The sequence below is a fragment of the Cherax quadricarinatus genome, chromosome 65, assembly GCF_038502225.1.
Source record: "Cherax quadricarinatus isolate ZL_2023a chromosome 65, ASM3850222v1, whole genome shotgun sequence".
NCBI lineage: Eukaryota > Metazoa > Arthropoda > Malacostraca > Decapoda > Parastacidae > Cherax > Cherax quadricarinatus.
The window spans coordinates 627,768-648,276 of NC_091356.1; the positions used below are offsets into that span (position 1 = coordinate 627,768).

Sequence of the window (20,509 nt, forward strand, 5' to 3'; positions counted from 1 at the left end):
ACATTTTCATTAATCCATCCATGATATTTTTTTCAAAATTATATAATAAACACGATGCATAACATATAAATAAGATAAATACACCCCACAGTAGAATAAATAAACATAAATGTGAGCTGTGGTAGCAGACGACTTCCACAAGTGGTGATAATAACAATAGTCACGGAGTCTCATTAAATGTCGTATATTACGGTAATATACACATTTTCATTAATCCAGCCATGATATTTTTTTCAAAATTATATAATAAACACGATACATAACATAAAAAGATGATAAATACACCCCACAATAGAATAAATAAACATAAATATAAGATGTGGGAGCCTGGTTTGTTTACATAACTCAGCTTCTGTTACCTCATGTACTCATTCTTTCTCTCTCTCATTTATTCGTTTTATCTCATTTACTTACTCCTGACCCTACATTAAGACTACAAATATTTTAAGGTAAGTAATGAGTGAACTGTATATACATTTTATCGCTCTGGGATGCTTAAATATCATAGAATAGTATGTGTGGGTGGGGTGGCCTGTAAGGTAGGCTGGCTATTACAATACATACCACACTTGATTTCTTACAATAAATACTACTTGTCTCACCCTAGATTAAGACTATAAATATTTTAAGGTAAGTAATGAGTGCACTATGTGTGTATTGTACCTTTTTATTGTTTTTTGATGCCTGGTTCTATTGCTAACTTTATATATGTTAGTGTAAACTTGTTATCTAGTGTTTGTATGCATTTATAAGTGGAAAAAAAGGGTGTTCCACTTTACGGCGATTTCCGCTTTACGGCGGTAGCCTGGAACCTAACCCGCCATATAAGTGGGGCCTTCCTGTATACAGGAGGGCCCCGCTTTACGGCGTTTCACTTTACGGTGTTCCGCTAATACGGTCATTTCAAATTATGACCAAAACTCGCTATACGGCTCCCCCCACCTGACTTTCTAATGCGGTCACCGCGCCCCACCCTGTTTGTTTACATTCTTCGTGAGCTTAGTAAGCACTAAGTCTCTCCATTTTGTCTGGAAACTCCAAAATTTCAAATGTTTTTAAAAGTTATTTCATATTTTATATATACTCTGATAATTATACTTATGTATACCTGTACTTAAATAAACTTACATACTGTGCTGGCATGCAGGTACACATTAAAATCAGTAAGAGTGTCTTATGTCTCCAGACGTCATATTAGTAATGATAATAATAATCATCGAGTCTCATTTAAATGTCGTATATTACGTTAAATACACATTTTCATTAATCCATCTATGATATTTTTTCAAAATTATATAATAAACACGATACATAACATAAAAAGATGATAAATACACCCCACAATAGAATAAATAAACATAAATATGAGATGTGGTAGCAGACGACTTGCACAAGTGACGTCATATTAGAAATGATAATAATAATAATAATAATCACCGAGTCTCATTAAATGTTGTATATTACGTTAATATACACATTTTCATTAGTCCATCCATGATATTTTTTTCAAAATTATATAATAAACACGATACATAACATAAAAAGATGATAAATACACCCTACAGCGGCAACGGCAGCAGCGACTTCCAAGCTCCGAACTTTTCTCCAACAATCAGAGCTACCAATGCTCCTATGATGACCTAGTTACAAGCAAAACTGCACTACCCAACGTAGCACCCAGAATGACCAAAGATTACCAACAGTGAAACCTACAAATCGAAAATAATAGAGATCAAAGGAAGACTGCCCACAAACCGAAAGAAACACCCCGCTGCCAGCCGAACAACGTAACCCTAAGCTTTGTATAACTACAACAATTCCTGTAGTATTATGAGGCGCAATCTAAGAGGAAACAGCACCAAGGCCAGCAAAGAAAACACCGAAAAATCAACTATTCAACAAGTGTAGTCAGGAGGACGCCGGCCCAGCAACCACCCCACTCACCACCGCTCAAGGCGACACCACAACAATAACAACAAACATGGCTGCCACCAGCCCATCCTCCCCTCTCTTCCCCGGATTCAACCTACCAAGTAGTCTCTCAGGTATGACCAACGATCCAGATACCCTAAAAACATACATCTCCAACTTAGTTATTGAAAATATGAATCTTCGAGAGACGCTAACAAAACAAGACACCAGGATGACACAACTCGAGAACAAAATCCTCAGTCTTGAACAAAAGTTATCAACACCAGGAATGACTAACTGTGACAAGACCATCCAAGCAGTCATAGATAGCCATACCCAACAAATAATATCTCTTAATACAAAGGTTGAAGAAGCAGTAAAAGAATGGAAGAACAACTTAGATAACCAGTTCAGTGACTACTTTGCTCTCCAAGAAGATAAAACTGAACAAGATAAACTATCGGACGCAGTAATAGTTAACAGTCCACTTTTTCCCAGTGATATGAACCAAACAGTAAAGAAATTACTCTGCAGATCATAAAGGACCAAACAAGTGTTATTTTACCAGAGTCAGAAATAAAAGAAGCCAGGTTACTAGGATCCCATGGTAGAAAAAGTGTTATGCTTAGATTCCACTCACATGACAGGAAAAAAGACTTAATTATTGCATCTATTAAAGTAAAGAAAGGTATACATAAACGAATGTCTTAACAAAAAACGTCAGAACCTCCTTTATAGAGTCAGAAAACTTAAGCGGGAGAATAATGACACAATACACCAATGCTTCACACGAGATGGGAAAATTCTTGTTAGGAAAACAAATGTAGGTCAACTGTACACAATAACGAACGAGAATGATCTATCACGATTTCTCAGGGATACTAATCTTACAGAGAATAACTAAACAATGTCCAACCTAAAAGCCTACGTAGTGTAGTGAATGTTTTGCTCCATTATTGTTCAAATTTCATTGTAAAAGCTCTTAGTAATTAAATAATCAACTACCTCATTTTGTGATTTTACTAGTAAGCATAAGTCACCTTATGTAATTTTCTTATTTACTATTGTTTGCTTAAACATTAGCTGAATTGATACTTTCTCTGTCCATATTATTACCTCATATTTTTTAAATACTATCAATTGATATTACTTACTAAAATTAATAATTATCATTTTTACTATAATTTCAATTTACTCTTAACATTTTTGACATTTAATAACCATTACTTGTCTAATTACCTTTACCTGTTTTAATACCACATTTACTATCTTAGAGTACTCTTAATTACCTTGTGCTGCCATATAACCTCTAGTATAACTACCAGTGCGATATTGAATGAAATAAACATTACTTTTTCACTTTTTTGTAATCATTATTACTTACTAAAATTTTATTAAACACCATATTTACTACCAGTCAATTTTACTTTTGTACATTAAACATTATTTTATACTTCCCATAACATTTTGTTGCCAAATTTTCAAGTTTGTATATTCAACTCCAACCTTTATATTATCCTTTGTACCTGTGTACCTGTCTACCATCTTACTATCATATTATAACCAAGACATTACCCTTGTTATTTTTTTACTATTATTCTTTTGGTACTTTAATTGTGAATTATATTTTGTCAATTTAAATCTAGTTATACTCCTGATCTTGTCAACAACCTATACCAGACTAGTGCAATTGCAAGTACCATTTCAATTTGTATTTTTATATTATAAGTTTGTATTATAATTCCTACTCTAAGATTGTTTTCATATCTTAGTGACTATATTGTGTGTGCAATTAGTGTATTTTTCAATTATATTATTGTTCAAGGCCCTTAACTATCTTTTGCTAACTAGTACCAACTACCTCATATATTTTTTTTCTACTTTTTTTTATTCGTTTGCTACCTTAACTTGCATATTTTATCTTGTCAATTTAAATCTAGTTATACTCTAATTCTTGTAAACAACTTATATAACACCTTAGTGCAATTACAATTGAGAGTCTTGTGCCTTTTTTATATTATTAGATTAAACTCAGTTGTACTATAGTCAATACCAAATTCATTATATTAGACCATTACTAGTGAGAGACTGGTGCTATTTTTAATTTGTATTGTTATATTATTAGATTAAATCTAGTTGTACTATAGCTCATTCTAGCTCAAAACATAGACTCCACAAAAGTCATTATATTAGACCTTAGTGCAATTATTTGATTACCACTTTATTGTTCACCACAACTTATATAAGTCCCTTTTATATTATAATTTTATATTATAATTCTAACTTTAAAGAATTACCTTTAAAGTACTACCTACTATCATATTCCCAAGCTCCATTATTTGATCATCACTTTATTTGTTCACCACAAATTATTTTAATCCCTTTTATATTGTCTCCTTTATTTTAGCTTTAAAAAACTACCTTAGCTCATTATTTTTACATTTGTTAAATAATTCAGGTGCTATTTTTTTTTTTAGCTTTAGAATATTTACTTTATTTTTTACTTAATTCTAACTATAGATTCACTACAAATCTTATGATTACAAGCATTGATCCTGATACCAACCTCTTATTTAATGACTTAAAAGATTCAAACAGTTACTGTAATTACTACACAGCAGAACAATCAAAGGCACTTCTCAGAGCTAACAACAACATAACTATCTTTAACTACAATATCAGATCTTTAAGCAAGCATTATGATGACCTAGCATTACTAAATTCCTTGCATGCCAATATGTCCATCATTACACTAACTGAAACCTGGCTAAAGCCTGATACTACAGATGTCTATGCCATTCCTGGTTACACAGCCATACACAACTGTAGGTCAGACCAACAAGGGGGTGGCACTGCTATATACTACTCAGACCAACTAGAATGTATCACTAATACTTGCACAAGGGATGAACATGGGGAATATATAATAGCTAAATTCAAATCCAAATACCTACAAAAACCTCTCACAGTGATAAACATCTACAGAGTTCCACAATCAAACATTAGCCAATTTAGTCAAAACCTAGGAAGTATGATAACTGATGCACGCATGAACAAAGATCACTTACTACTCTCAGGTGACTTCAATATAAATCTCCTGCAAGACCAGGACCCACACGTTACTGAATTCACAAACACAATGAGTAACTGCATGTTGCTACCAACAGTAACAAAACCTACAAGAGTTACAGAGACTAGTGTTTCCCTACTTGACCACATCTGGACCAACACCATATCCCCTTTAAAATCAGGCATAATTACAGATAATACCACAGACCACTACCCTACTTTCCTCATAACAACTCTTGGTAAAATACCCCAAGACACTACTAAAGTCACCTTCAGACTTCACAATGAGGCAGCCATTAATAACTTCACAACAGCAGTAACAAACATTGACTGGCACACTGAGCTAGAAATCTATACAGATACTGACGAATGTTTTAATAATTTTCTAAAAAAGACCCAATACCTTTATAACAAGCACTGCCCTAAAAAAACTAAACAGATGACAGCTAAGAGACTGAACAGTCCCTGGCTAACACCCAGCATTCTCAAATCCATAAATACAAAACACCGATATGAAAAACAGTACAGAATGGGTCACATAACCAGAGACCAAACAAAACGTTACTCGTCAGTCCTAACCAGCCTGATAAGAAGGGCAAAAAAATTGTATTATGAGAACAGATTATCCAACTTACGAGGTGATATAAAAAAGACCTGGAAGACCCTATCAGAAATTCTGGGAACAAAAAAGATATCACGACAGCGAAATAAAATTAGCAAAATCAGATGAACCCCAACTCCCACCAACAGAAACAGAAAACAGACTCAATGATTTCTTCTCCACTATAGGTCAAAACCTTGCCAATAAAATCCCAAGCTCAGATACCCCACCAAATGACTACCTCACTGGCAACTACCCGAACACACTGTTCCTAGCTCCGACTAACCCATACGAAGTCTCCCTTATTATCAAGGCACTGAAAAACAAGGCAGGAGATTTAAATACCTTACCACCCTTTATATACAAAAAAGCGTCACAAGTACTATCACCAATCATTGCAACACTCTTTAACAAATCCATTGAATCCTCCACCTTCCCTACAGTTCTCAAAATAGCAAGGGTCACCCCGATCCATAAAGGAGGAAACCAAACAGAGTTGAATAACTATAGGCCAAAATCCAATTTACACCCTCTCTCAAAAATCTTCGAAAAATTAATTCATAAACGAAGCTACTCCTACCTCATCTCCCAAAACATTCTCAACCCCTGCAAATTTGGATTCAGGCCTAATAAAAATACTAATGATGCTATTATACACATGCTAGAACATATATACACTGCAATAGAGAAAAAAGAAGTCCCACTGGGGATCTTCATTGACTTACGTAAAGCTTTTGATACAGTTGACCATGACTTGCTCCACGTAAAATTGTCACACTATGGTATTAGAGGGCACTCCCTCAACTACCTTAAGTCTTACCTCAGCAACAGAAGCCAATATGTGTACGCAAATGGGGCAAGCTCTTCCGCACAACCAATTACAGTTGGTGTCCCACAGGGAAGTGTCCTTGGCCCTCTTCTCTTTCTCCTATACATAAATGACCTACCAAATGCTTCGCAATTACTCAAACCCACACTTTTTGCAGATGACACTACATACGTCTTCTCTCACCCGAGCCCAGTCACGCTAGCCAATACTGTAAACACCGAATTACAGAAAATATCTACCTGGATGAGGACTAACAAACTTACACTAAACATTGACAAAACCTACTTCATTCAGTTTGGTAACAGAGCTACAGATGTACCTCTTAACATAACAATAAACGGATCACCTATCACAAAGCTAACAGAGGGAAAATTCCTAGGAATCCACCTCGATAATAGACTCAAATTTCATACACATATACAACAAATTTCTAAGAAAATCTCCAAGACTGTAGGCATACTAACGAAGATACGGTACTATGTTCCACAGTCAGCCCTCCTTGCCCTTTATCACTCTCTTATTTACCCCTATCTCACCTATGGAATTTGTGCATGGGGCTCAACAACAATTAACCATCTCAGACCACTAATTACCCAACAAAAGGCTGCAGTTAGAATGATAACAAATTCTCACTACAGGCAACACACTCCACCAATATTCAAAACACTCGACCTACTCACCATACAAAACATCCATACTTATTATTGCACCTATTACATACATAGAACACTTAACTCTGATATTAACCCTCCCCTCAAACATCTCCTTGCCAACCTCAACAGAACACATGACCATAACACAAGGCACAGATCACTCTTTGATGTTCCTCGTGTCCATCTCACGCTATGCAAAAACTCAATGCACATAAAAGGCCCTAAAATCTGGAATTCATTACCTGTAAATATAAAAGAAACACTACCTGTTTATAAATTCAAGTCTCTTCTCAAAGATCACTTACTCACTCAAAACCAAATAAATACTGAATAACTGAACCTTATAAATTGTATATCCTATATGTTACTCACAATTATATCACACAAATGTTAAACCTAGGACCCAATCTAACTTTATTATTTTTTTAAATACACTACCTAACAGAATACTCCATTCGACTGAATGTACAGCAATGCAAGCAACCATATGACCTGTCTTTGTAATACTCATTTGTGCTTTATAGTTATCTGTTTACAATAATGTTTTATCACTGATTTCATCATTGCTTAGTTAATCTTAAGTTAATTTTAAGCCAGCCCGTAATGCTATGCATATAAGTGGCTTTGGCATGCTGCTCTTACCTGTATTTTTTTGTACCTCTGTTTGTATGCTTAAATTACTAAATAAATAAATAAATAAATAAAAATAAAGATGTGGTAGCCAGATAACTTGTACAAGTGATGCCAAGAATAACATTTTCTCTAATCTAACATAAGAGAAAATGTGTTACTGGGGGTAACTGTAGAAAATTATTCCTTTCGTATGTATGTAAGTAAGTTTATTCAGGTATACACAAATACAGTTACATAGATTATCATACATAGCAACGTATGTGTAGAGAACCTAGGATAACCCAAAAAGTCCGACAGAGTGACTTATTTCCATTGCCTTCACTCAGAGCATCATTTCTTCTCAAAATGATGTTACATGAGAATGGGAGTGTTCTTCTTTATTTATTCTACCGTATCAATGTAGAGACAACCTGTACACAATGTAACTTGTACACAAACCAGACGTGTACACTTTGTTAACAAAACTTACCTTCGCCTGGTTTGTTTACATAACTCTGCGCCTGTCCTCTCTCATGCACTCATTCTTTCTCTCTCTCATTTATTCGTTTTATCTCATTTACTTACTCCTGACCCTACATTAAGACTACAAATATTTTAAGGTAAGTAATGAGTGAACTGTATATACATTTTATCGCTCTGGGATGCTTAAATGTAGTAGAATATTATGTGTAGGTGGGTTGGCCTGGTATGGTAGCCTGGCTGACTACCATACATACCACACTTGACTTTTTACAATAAATACTACTCATCTCACCCTATATTTTAAGGTAAGTAATGAGTGAACTGTATATACATTTTATCGCTCTGGGATGCTTAAATATCATAGAATTGTATGTGTGGGTGGGGTGGCCTGGTATGGTACCCTGGCTGACTACCATACATACCACACTTGATTTCTTACAATAAATACTACTTGTCTCACCCTAGATTAAGACTATAAATATTTTAAGGTAAGTAATGAGTGCACTATGTGTGTATTGTACTTTTTTATTGTTTTTTGATGCCTGGTTCTATTGCTAACTTAATATATGTTAGTGTAAACTTGTTATCTAGTGTTTGTATGCATTTGTAAGTGGAAAAAAAGGGTGTTCCACTTTACGGCGGTTTCCGCTTTACGGCGGTAGCCTGGAACCTAACCAGCCGTATAAGTGGGGCCTTCCTGTATTTTATCTATCATTATTTGTATGTGTGTTTTCTCTAAATATTTAATACTCTTCCACATGTTGTTGATCCAAGGAACTTTACTTGTGCTCACCTTCCTTGAATTAAATCTGATTGCCTCCCATTCTCTGGGTGTTGTATGACCCTGTGGGTTTAATTCTTCCCCTGATTAAAAAATACATACTGTACCCGAAAAGGTGCAATTATATTTTTTTTTAATAAATCCCTCCAGTGAAGGATTTATACTGGTGAGTGGCTCTTACCTAGGTAGTAGGTTGGTAGACAGCAACCGCCCAGGGAGGTACTACCGTCCTGCCAAGTGAGTGTAAAACGAAAGCCTGTAATTGTTTTACATGATGGTAGGATTGCTGGTGTCCTTTTTTCTGTCTCATGAACATGCAAGATTTCAGGTACGTCTTGCTACTTCTACTTACACTTAGGTCACACTACACATACATGTACAAGCACATATATACACACCCCTCTGGGTTTTCTTCTATTTTCTTTCTAGTTCTTATTCTTGTTTATTTCCTCTTATCTCCATGGGGAAGTGGAACAGAATTCTTCCTCCGTAAGCCATGCGTGTTGTAAGAGGCAACTAAAATGCCGGGAGCAAGGGGCTAGTAACCTCTTCTCCTGTATATATTACTAAATGTAAAAGGAGAAACTTTCGTTTTTCCTTTTGGGCCACCCCGCCTCGGTGGGATACGGCCGGTGTGTTGAAAGAAAGATTTGTATGTGTGTTTTCTCTAAATATTTAATACTCTTCCACATGTTGTTGATCCAAGGAACTTTACTTGTGCTCACCTTCCTTGAATTAAATCTGATTGCCTCCCATTCTCTGGGTGTTGTATGACCCTGTGGGTTTAATTCTTCCCCTGATTAAAAAATACATACTGTACCCGAAAAGGTGCAATTATATTTTTTTTTAATAAATCCCTCCAGTGAAGGATTTATACTGGTGAGTGGCTCTTACCTAGGTAGTAGGTTGGTAGACAGCAACCGCCCAGGGAGGTACTACCGTCCTGCCAAGTGAGTGTAAAACGAAAGCCTGTAATTGTTTTACATGATGGTAGGATTGCTGGTGTCCTTTTTTCTGTCTCATGAACATGCAAGATTTCAGGTACGTCTTGCTACTTCTACTTACACTTAGGTCACACTACACATACATGTACAAGCATATATATACACACCCCTCTGGGTTTTCTTCTATTTTCTTTCTAGTTCTTATTCTTGTTTATTTCCTCTTATCTCCATGGAGAAGTGGAACAGAATTCTTCCTCCATAAGCCATGCGTGTTCTAAGAGGAGACTAAAATGCCGGGAGCAAGGGGCTAGTAACCTCTTCTCCTGTATATATTACTAAATGTAAAAGGAGAAATTTTCGTTTTTCCTTTTGCGCCACCCCGCCTCGGTGGGATACAGCCGGTGTGTTGAAAGAAAGAGTGGCTCTTAATTCAAGAATTGGAGTTACTTACCCCTTCCTTTGATCAAACCTGATTAGCTTCCATTCCTGCAGATTTAGCACTTCTCATGAATATAATACTGTAATAACAACAGGTAGAAAGGGATGACAACAGAACAGTACACAAGCACATTGAAAATTTTTCAACAACAGTGTACAGTTACTTTGATGATGATTTATACTTTGATTATTTGATATTTTGTACCTTACCAATTCCTTGTTGATAATGTTCCAGTAAAAAAATAACCATTTCACAGGTATTATGGCAATTTTGTTCAATGGGATTGTGATGTCACATTACACACACTTCAACCTGTCACCAGTGATGCAGATAACCATGCAACATCTTATGAGAACTTTGGCCCTTATTGCTGAATGTACTGTCTTCATATACCTGGGACTAGCACTTTTTAGCTTCAGACATCAAGTTAGTTATTCATCTGTTTATTACTGTATGTGAAACAAATTAATGAAAAGAATTGTCTCATAATCCACAGTGAAGCTTAATATATACATACAATATATATATGGCATTATTTTCTTGGATTTCAGTGCTATAAAGAAATAAAGAAAAAAATGTTTTAGTAACCTTGCTGCCCTAGTTGGGAGGGGCATCTGAACTGTAGTATCGGTGCACCTCTGCCAAGACAATGACAGTGAATGTGTTAAATATAATAATAATATTGTAATTACCTTGTGTAATACTATTCTGTAGTTGACTACAGTATTTGATGGAATCTATTATATTATAAATTATCCAGAGTTGTTTAGATGTGTATACATGCTTTTTGTTTTCCTCTCCCTCTTGACAGTTCCATTTGGCTTTAGTGTTATGGAGCATTGTTCTATGCCTATTGGGTCGTGCTTTGAATATTTTTCCACTCTCCTGGCTTGTTAATAAATTCCGTGACCACCAAATCAACTACAAAATGATGTTTATTATGTGGTTTAGTGGTAAGTAGTAGTGTTTTTGATGCAAATAGCTTTTGATTGTACTATCCTCTTAAAAAAAAATATATAAAATAATATAGATTTCCTATTTGAACCTATTGTGAATGTTTCCAGTGCCTTGGTGAGTTAACAGCATCTGCAATTCTCTAATTTAAAGCATTTATTATGTTTATAATTGTACTGAAAATTTGTAAAGAATGATCGTAACAATGCTGTGGAGTGATCGGGATTTGAGCTGAACTCTGGGATTACTTGCCCAGTGCTGTAGATCTTTTCAGATTCTGGGTATTAAGGTGATGGGTTAGTAATTCTGGGCTGCGAAAGTTCAAATCCCAATGACACCATTGAATAGCTGTAAGCAGTGTAATCTTTATAACCTGTCTTAAAATAACACCTTATTGAATGTTTCTGTTTTGAGGGCTACAGCAATTGGATTCCTTAATTTTGGAATCTATATTACTTCTTTCCATAATGTGCTATCTATATAATTTTCTTTAAATTCCTGTCTTGCTCAATAGTTATTGTCATTTAATTAAACAGTGCCAAATATTAATTTCAATAATTCTTAAGTTACTATAAATATTTTATTGACAGCCTTAATATTTTTAATTTTTACCTGCAACTTCCTTCCATGGATAAGTACAGTAACTGTTGATATATATACCATATATTTTTTTTTTATTATTATTATTATCACACTAGCCGATTCCCACCAAGGCAGGGTGGCCCGAAAAAGAAAAACTTTCACCATCATTCACTCCATCACTGTCTTGCGAGAAGGGTGCTTTACACTACAGTTTTTAAACTGCAACATTAACACCCCTCCTTCAGAGTGCAGGCACTGTACTTCCCATCTCCAGGACTCAAGTCCGGCCTGCCGGTTTCCCTGAACCCCTTCATAAATGTTACTTTGCTCACACTCCAACAGCACGTCAAGTATTAAAAACCATTTGTCTCCATTCACTCCTATCAAACACGCTCACGCATGCCTGCTGGAAGTCCAAGCCCCTCGCACACAAAACCTCCTTTACCCCCTCCCTCCAACCTTTCCTAGGCCGACCCCTACCCCACCTTCCTTCCACTACAGACTGATACACTCTTGAAGTTATTCTGTTTCGCTCCATTCTCTCCACATGTCCGAACCACCTCAACAACCCTTCCTCAGCCCTCTGGACAACAGTTTTGGTAATCCCGCACCTCCTCCTAACTTCCAAACTACGAATTTTCTGCATTATATTCACACCACACATTGCTCTCAGACATGACATCTCCACTGCCTCCAGCCTTCTCCTCTCTGCAACATTCATCACCCATGCTTCACACCCTTATAAGAGTGTTGGTAAAACTATACTCTCATACATTCCCCTCTTTGCCTCCAAGGACAAAGTTCTTTGTCTCCACAGACTCCTAAGTGCACCACTCACCCTTTTCCCCTCATCAATTCTATGATTCACCTCATCTTTCATAGACCCATCCGCTGACATGTCCACTCCCAAATATCTGAATACATTCACCTCCTCCATACTCTCTCCCTCCAATCTGATATCCAATCTTTCATCACCTAATCTTTTTGTTATCCTCATAACCTTACTCTTTCCTGTATTCACTTTCAATTTTCTTCTTTTGCACACCCTACCAAATTCATCCACCAATCTCTGCAACTTCTCTTCAGAATCTCCCAAGAGCACAGTGTCATCAGCAAAGAGCAACTGTGACAACTCCCACTTTGTGTGATTCTTTATCTTTTAACTCCACGCCTCTTGCCAAGACCCTCGCATTTACTTCTCTTACAACCCCATCTATAAATATATTAAACAACCACGGTGACATCACACATCCTTGTCTAAGGCCTACTTTTACTGGGAAATAATTTCCCTCTTTCCTATGTACTCTAACTTGAGCCTCACTATCCTCGTAAAAACTCTTCACTGCTTTCAGTAACTTACCTCCTACACCATACACCTGCAACATCTGCCACATTGCCCCCCTATCCACCCTGTCATACGCCTTTTCCAAATCCATAAATGCCACAAAGACCTCTTTAGCCTTATCTAAATACTGTTCACTTATATGTTTCACTGTAAACACCTGGTCCACACACCCCCTACCTTTCCTAAAGCCTCCTTGTTCATCTGCTATCCTATTCTCCATCTTACTCTTAATTTTTTCAATAATAACTCTACCATACACTTTGCCAGGTATACTCAACAGACTTATCCCCCTATAATTTTTGCACTCTTTTATCCCCTTTGCCTTTATACAAAGGAACTATGCATGCTCTCTGCCAATCCCTAGGTACCTTACCCTCTTCCATACATTTATTAAATAATTGCACCAACCACTCCAAAACTATATCCCCACCTGCTTTTAACATTTCTATCTTTATCCCATCAATCCCGGCTGCCTTACCCCCTTTCATTTTACCTACTGCCTCACGAACTTCCCCCACACTCACAACTGGCTCTTCCTCACTCCTATAAGATGTTGTTCCTCCTTGCCCTATACACGAAATCACAGCTTCCCTATCTTCATCAACATTTAACAATTCCTCAAAATATTCCCTCCATCTTCCCAATACCTCTAACTCTCCATTTAATAACTCTCCTCTCCTATTTTTAACTGACAAATCCATTTGTTCTCTAAGCTTTCTTAACTTGTTCATCTCACTCCAAAACTTTTTCTTATTTTCAACAAAATTTGTTGATAACATCTCACCCACTCTCTCATTTGCTCTCTTTTTACATTGCTTCACCACTCTCTTAACCTCTCTCTTTTTCTCTATATACTCTTCCCTCCTTGCATCACTTCTACTTTGTAAAAACTTCTCATATGCTAACTTTTTCTCGCTTACTACTCTCTTCACATCATCATTCCACCAATCGCTCCTCTTCCCTCCCGCACCCACTTTCCTGTAACCACAAACTTCTGCTGAACACTCTAACACTACATTTTTAAACCTACCCCATACCTCTTCGACCCCATTGCCTATGCTCTCATTAGCCCATCTATCCTCCAATAGCTGTTTATATCTTTCCCTAACTGCCTCCTCTTTTAGTTTATAAACCTTCACCTCTCTCTTCCCTGATGCTTCTATTCTCCTTGTATCCCATCTACCTTTTACTCTCAGTGTAGCTACAACTAGAAAGTGATCTGATATATCTGTGGCCCCTCTATAAACATGTACATCCTGAAGTCTACTCAACAGTCTTTTATCTACCAATACCTAATCCAACAAACTACTGTCATTTCGCCCTACATCATATCTTGTATACTTATTTATCCTCTTTTTCTTAAAATATGTATTATCTATAACTAAACCTCTTTCTATACAAAGTTCAATCAAAGGGCTCCCATTATCATTTACACCTGGCACCCCAAACTTACCTACCACACCCTCTCTAAAAGTTTCTCCTACTTTAGCATTCAGGTCCCCTACCACAATTACTCTCTCACTTGGTTCAAAGGCTTTTATACATTCACTTAACATCTCCCAAAATCTCTCTCTCCTCTGCATTCCTCTCTTCACCAGGTGCATACACGCTTATTATGGCCCACTTCTCGCATCCAACCTTTACTTTAATCCACATAATTCTTGCATTTACACATTCATATTCTCTTTTCTCCTTCCATAACTGATCATTCAACATTACTGCTACTCCTTCCTTTGCTCTAACTCTCTCAGATACTCCAGATTTAATCCCATTTATTTCCCCCCACCGAAACTCCCCTACCCCCTTCAGCTTTGTTTCGCTTAGGGCCAGGACATCCAACTTCTTTTCATTCATAACATCAGGATATATTTATACATACAGTAATTTAAAAACCATGGTGCACTCCAACAATTTCCTAGTTCCCTAGATTACATCTCCCAAGGAAGGTTAACTTATGCTGGTTATCTACTGTTTTTTTTTTTAGGACTACGAGGTGCTGTTGCTTATGCTTTGGCCCTGCACTTGGAGTTCAGCGATGAAAAACGTCATGTTATAGTAACAACAACACTTACCATTGTTTTGTTCACTATATTCTGTCTTGGGGGTTCTACCATGCCTCTCATTAAGGTAACATATTATGCTAAACACAAGTTTAATAAACGGTCAGTGGCACAAACAAACCCATATGGGACAATAAAGTAAAGATGTGTACATATACTGTATTTTGGTCATCTGAAAAGGACCCAATATGGCATCGAAACATGCAGTAAATACCTGATTTAATGAACAAAATCTGTGGTTGGACAATGTCCAGAAACAATAGGCATAGCATGTTAAACATAGAATTTTACATTACAATGTATTGTTATGATCTGCTGGGTAAATTGATTTAGGAATTTAAAATGTCCAATAAATTCAGAATTGTCTATTTTTTTACTATCATGGATTTTGGATTTAATGGACATTTGGCTTTAATCCATCAACTCTGACTGACGTTCTAGTATGCAGGTGATAAGCACATGTCAGATGTACTAGTTTGCTCAGTTTTTTATGCCTTCAAATATACCACATGCCAGTATTTTTTGCTTCGGTTCAACTACAGCCTCTCTTCACTTAGTGACGTACTTACTTGACCTTGTGTTTGGTTTAAAAACGCGAATGTGAGGGTTTTTTCTAGGATGGTTATGATTTTATTGCCTGTTTCTTAGTATCATTTGATATAAAATGGAAGACATTCTACTGAAAGAGATGATTTTAGCTACTTCCAGGACTAGAAGTAGCTTGAAATTGGCCTAGAAGTAGCAGAAATATTTGATTTTTGCCATTATTCCTGTGGACAGATAAGACCCTCTGATTTATTTCATGAGTTTTTACAAGGTTTGAGTCAATTATTGGGAAGCTATAAACCATGACAAATCATTCCTGGTTACATTTTATTATCTGTATACTTTATATGGTAGTTTGATAGTTGAATAGATAGTTTCTTGTATTCAGTCGATGGAACAGAAGGCATACTAGTAAAATTGTTAAGAATTTAGTCAAATTAAGCAATGGAATTGGCTTAAAATAAGACTGTCAGTGAAATCGCTGATGTGTAAAATGCTCCCTGTCCACTAACTTTGTGCCTGTGTAATTCCATAAGTTCTTCATCAAATTTTGTATTTTTGGTGTCATTACCTTCAGGAAAAGATTCTTGGGGGCCTGAAAAGTAAAAGGGTTAATGCTCTATGTAAATAAAGATGTACAATACTGCATGTAAAATATTGAGTAAATATTCATAGCTAAAAATAAGTGAACTTAGGTGTGGAATATTATGGTTCAAGAATGCATTTGATTATGTGTCTGGGATAAATAGTTCCAAATTCTTAACAGTCAACCTGCAAGCAATTTTCAGGAATGCATTAAATCATAAATGGGGACTTATTGTATTTGAGGTTTCAGTATTAGTATAAGGGCTGTGTGTTATCTGAAGCTAGATTTATACATATATGGTGTTGTTAGCTGCCTTTTGCTGTGATTGTTTTAAAGTAATATATGTATTTTATCAGTAATTTTATCATTACCTGTAAACTTCATTTCAGTATCTTAAGGCTGACAAGCGGCAGAGAAACAGACGACCTAAGGAGCGTGAAAAGGAAATGACCTTAAGCAAAACTAGAGAATGGGTGAGTGTGACTATTTTCAATTTTACTGTATTAATAATTATAAGGGAGCAGTATGTACATAGAATATGTTGAAAGAGCAGTTTGTTGCATTTATGAATTTTAAAAATGGAGGCAAAGAAGGGAATGTACAAGAGTATAGCAGTACCAACACTCTTATGTGGGTGTGAAGCTTGGGTTGCAAATACTGCAGCAAGGAGGTGGCTGGAGGCAATGGAGATGTCCTGTCTAAGGGCAGTGTGTGGTGTAAATATTATGCAGAGAATTTGGAGTGTGGAAATTAGAAGGTGTGGAGTTACTAAAAGTATTAGTCAGAGGGCTGTTGAGGTGGTTTGGTCATTTAGAGAGAATGGATCAAAGTAGAATGACTTGAAGAGCGTATAAATCTGTAGGGGGAAGGAAGGCTGGGTAGCTGTTGTCCTCGAAAAGGTTGGAGGGAGAATGTAACGCAGGTTTTGTGGGTGAGGGGCTTGGATTTCCAGCAAGCATGCGTGAGAGTTAGATAGGAGTGAATGGAGATGAATGGTTTTTGGAACATGACGAGCTGTTGGAGTGTGAGCAGGGTAATATTTTGTGAAGGGATTCAGGGAAACCAGTTAGCCAGACTTGAGTCCTGGAAATGGGAAGTGCAATGCCTGCACCGTAAAGGAGGGGTTTGGAAGGGCTTCTGAATTGTCGTATCTGAGCGCCTCTGCAAAGACAATGATTACGTATGAGTGAGGAAAAGTATTTTTTGGGGGGGGGGGGGATTTTCTTTCTTTTTGGGTCACCCTGCCTCGGTGGGAGACGACCGACGTGTTAAAAAAAAATATGAGAGGGTGCGTAGGGAAGCTATGTGGCATGTTGCAACTGTATGGAATAATAATTCTTCTTCATGGGGAAGTGGAAAAGAATCCTTCTTTCAAAAGCCATGCATGTCATTAAGAGGTGACCAAAATGCCAGGAGCAAGGGGCTAATGGCCCCTTTCTCCTGTATGAATTATTAAATGTAAAAAGAGCAAAAACTTAATTTTTTTTTTTGAAAACAGGGGGTAAGGCAGCTGGGATTGATGGGATAAAGATAGAAATGTTAAAAGCAGGTGGGGATATAGTTTTGGAGTGGTTGGTGCTATTATTCAATAAATGTATGGAAGAGGGTAAGGTACCTAGGGATTGGCAGAGAGCATGCATAGTTCCTTTGTATAAAGGCAAAAGGGACAAAAGAGAGTGCAAAAATTATAGGGGGATAAGTCTGTTGAGTATACCTGGTAAAGTGTATGGTAGTTATTATTGAAAGAATTAAGAGTAAGACGGAGAATAGGATAGCAGATGAACAAGGAGACTTTAGGAAAGGTAGGGGGTGTGTGGACCAGGTGTTTACAGTGAAACATATAAGTGAACAGTATTTAGATAAGGCTAAAGAGGTTTTTGTGGCATTTATGGATTTGGAAAAGGCATATGACAGGGTGGATAGGGGGGCAATGTGGCAGATGTTGCAGGTTTATGGAATAGGAGGTAGGTTACTGAAAGCAGTGAAGAGTTTTTACGAGGATAGTGGGGCTCAAGTTAGAGTATGTAGGAAAGAGGGAGATTATTTCCCAGTAAAAGTAGGCCTTAGACAAGGATGTGTGATGTCACCGTGGTTGTTTAACATATTTATAGATGGGGTTGTAAGAGAAGTAAATGCGAGGGTCTTGGCAAGAGGCGTAGAGTTAAAAGATAAAGAAGCACACATAAAGTGGGAGTTGTCACGGTTGCTCTTTGCTGATGACACTGTGCTCTTGGGAGATTCTGAACAGAAGTTGCAGAGGTTGGTGGATGAATTTGGTAGGGTATGTAAAAGAAGAAAATTAAAAGTGAATACAGTGAAGAGTAAGGTTATGAGGATAACAAAAAGATTAAGTGATGAAAGATTGGATATCAGATTGGAGGGAGAGAGTATGGAGGAGGTGAATGTATTCAGATATTTGGGAGTGGACATGTCAGCGGATGGGTCTATGAAAGATGAGGTGAATCATAGAATTGATGAGGGAAAAAGGGTGAGTGGTGCACTTAGGAGTCTGTGGAGACAAAGAACTTTGTCCTTGGAGGCAAAGAGGGGAATGTATGAGAGTATAGTTTTACCAACGCTCTTATATGGGTGTGAAGCATGGGCGATGAATGTTGCAGAGAAGAGAAGGCTGGAGGCAGTGGAGATGTCATGTGTGAGGGCAATGTGTGGTGTGAATATAATGCAGAGAATTCGTAGTTTGGAAGTTAGGAGGAGGTGCGGGATTGCCAAAACTGTTGTCCAGAGGGCTGAGGAAGGGTTGTTGAGGCGGTTCGGACATGTAGAGAGAATGGAGTGAAACAGAATGACTTCAAGAGTGTATCAGTCTGTAGTGGAAGGAAGGTGGGGTAGGGGTCGGCCTAGGAAAGGTTGGAGGGAGGGGGCAAAAGTGGTTTTGTGTACGAGGGGCTTGGACTTCCAGCGGGCATGCGTGAGCATGTTTGATAGGAGTGAATGGAGACGAATGGTTTTTAATACTTGACGTGCTGTTGGAGTGTGAGCAAAGTAACATTTATGAAGGGATTCAGGGAAACCGGCAGGCCGGACTTGAGCCCTGGAGATGGGAAGTACAGTGCCTGCACTCTGAAGGAGGGGTGTTAATGTTGCAGTTTAAAAACTCTAGTGTAAAGCACCCTTCTGGCAAGAGTGATGGAGTGAATGTTGGCGAAAGTTTTTCTTTTTCGGGCCACCCTGCCTTGGTGGGAATCGGCCAGTGTGTTAATAATAATAATAATAGTTTTTGTGCAGATGGTGAGGCTCAGGTTAGGGAATGTAGGAGGAAGGGCAAAACTATCTCCCTGTGAAAGTAGGATTTAGACAGGGATGTGTGATGTCATCATAGTTGTTTAACATATTTTTGGATGGGGTTTTAAAAGAAGTCAGTGCTAGTGTTAGAAGTGTGGTATTAAAAGATGCTGGTGTTGATACAAAGTGAGAACTGTTACAGTTGATCTTTGCTGGTAACTAAACTTCTAGGCAGTGATAGATTGAATATCAGATTGAAGGAGGCAAGTAGGTGTACAGTGAACCCTCAGCTAATGAGCTAATAGTAGGGAGGGTGTGTCCATTAAAACTGTCAGTGAAATCTAAATTATTAGAATATTTTTCATGATCATAACACTAATAAACAGTTTTTAGTTTTAACCAAGTCCATTAAATCCAAAAACAAAATTTACCTAGTGGATGCAACAACAATGGATAATTCTGGATTTAATGGAGTTTGTATAAAAATAACAGAAAATAGTTTGAAAAGAAAGAGGAAAGAACACAGGAGTGCCCCGAGCAATGTCGAGAAGCTGCAAAGTACCAAGCCTAGAAAGCATTCCTTGCTTGCGATTGGACTCTCATTATATACGAAAACCTGGTATCTGGGCAGCTAGTACATGAGATTCCACCATAGTAGTACTATGCCATGAGCTCAGCTCACTCAGATAAACTGTGAGCAGTAAATTTGGGCCTAAATATGAGAGAATAGGTCAATGCAGTAGTTGTGCACCATATAAAAAAAATTCTGCTACAGTGCATGAGAAAAAATTACACTATGTTTTTGGTTTAAAATGATTGGCTTCAGGACTGAAAGTAGCAGAAATGTTTGATTTTTTCCAATATTCCAGAG

General features: G+C 37.2%; 1 protein-coding gene across 5 annotated transcripts in view; it reads left to right on the plus strand.

Annotated features, from left to right (window-relative positions):
- Window positions 1–20,509, plus strand: part of LOC128700605 (sodium/hydrogen exchanger 8-like) — a 76,070-nt gene that overhangs the window by 44,610 nt on the left and 10,951 nt on the right. For all 5 annotated transcript variants that reach the window (XM_070098837.1, XM_070098834.1, XM_070098838.1 and 2 more), the window contains exons 11-14: window positions 10,579–10,748; window positions 11,134–11,275; window positions 15,188–15,330; window positions 16,785–16,868. In XM_070098837.1, coding sequence (XP_069954938.1) covers window positions 10,579–10,748; window positions 11,134–11,275; window positions 15,188–15,330; window positions 16,785–16,868 — 539 coding nt within the window. The remainder of the gene's footprint in view (window positions 1–10,578; window positions 10,749–11,133; window positions 11,276–15,187; window positions 15,331–16,784; window positions 16,869–20,509) is intronic.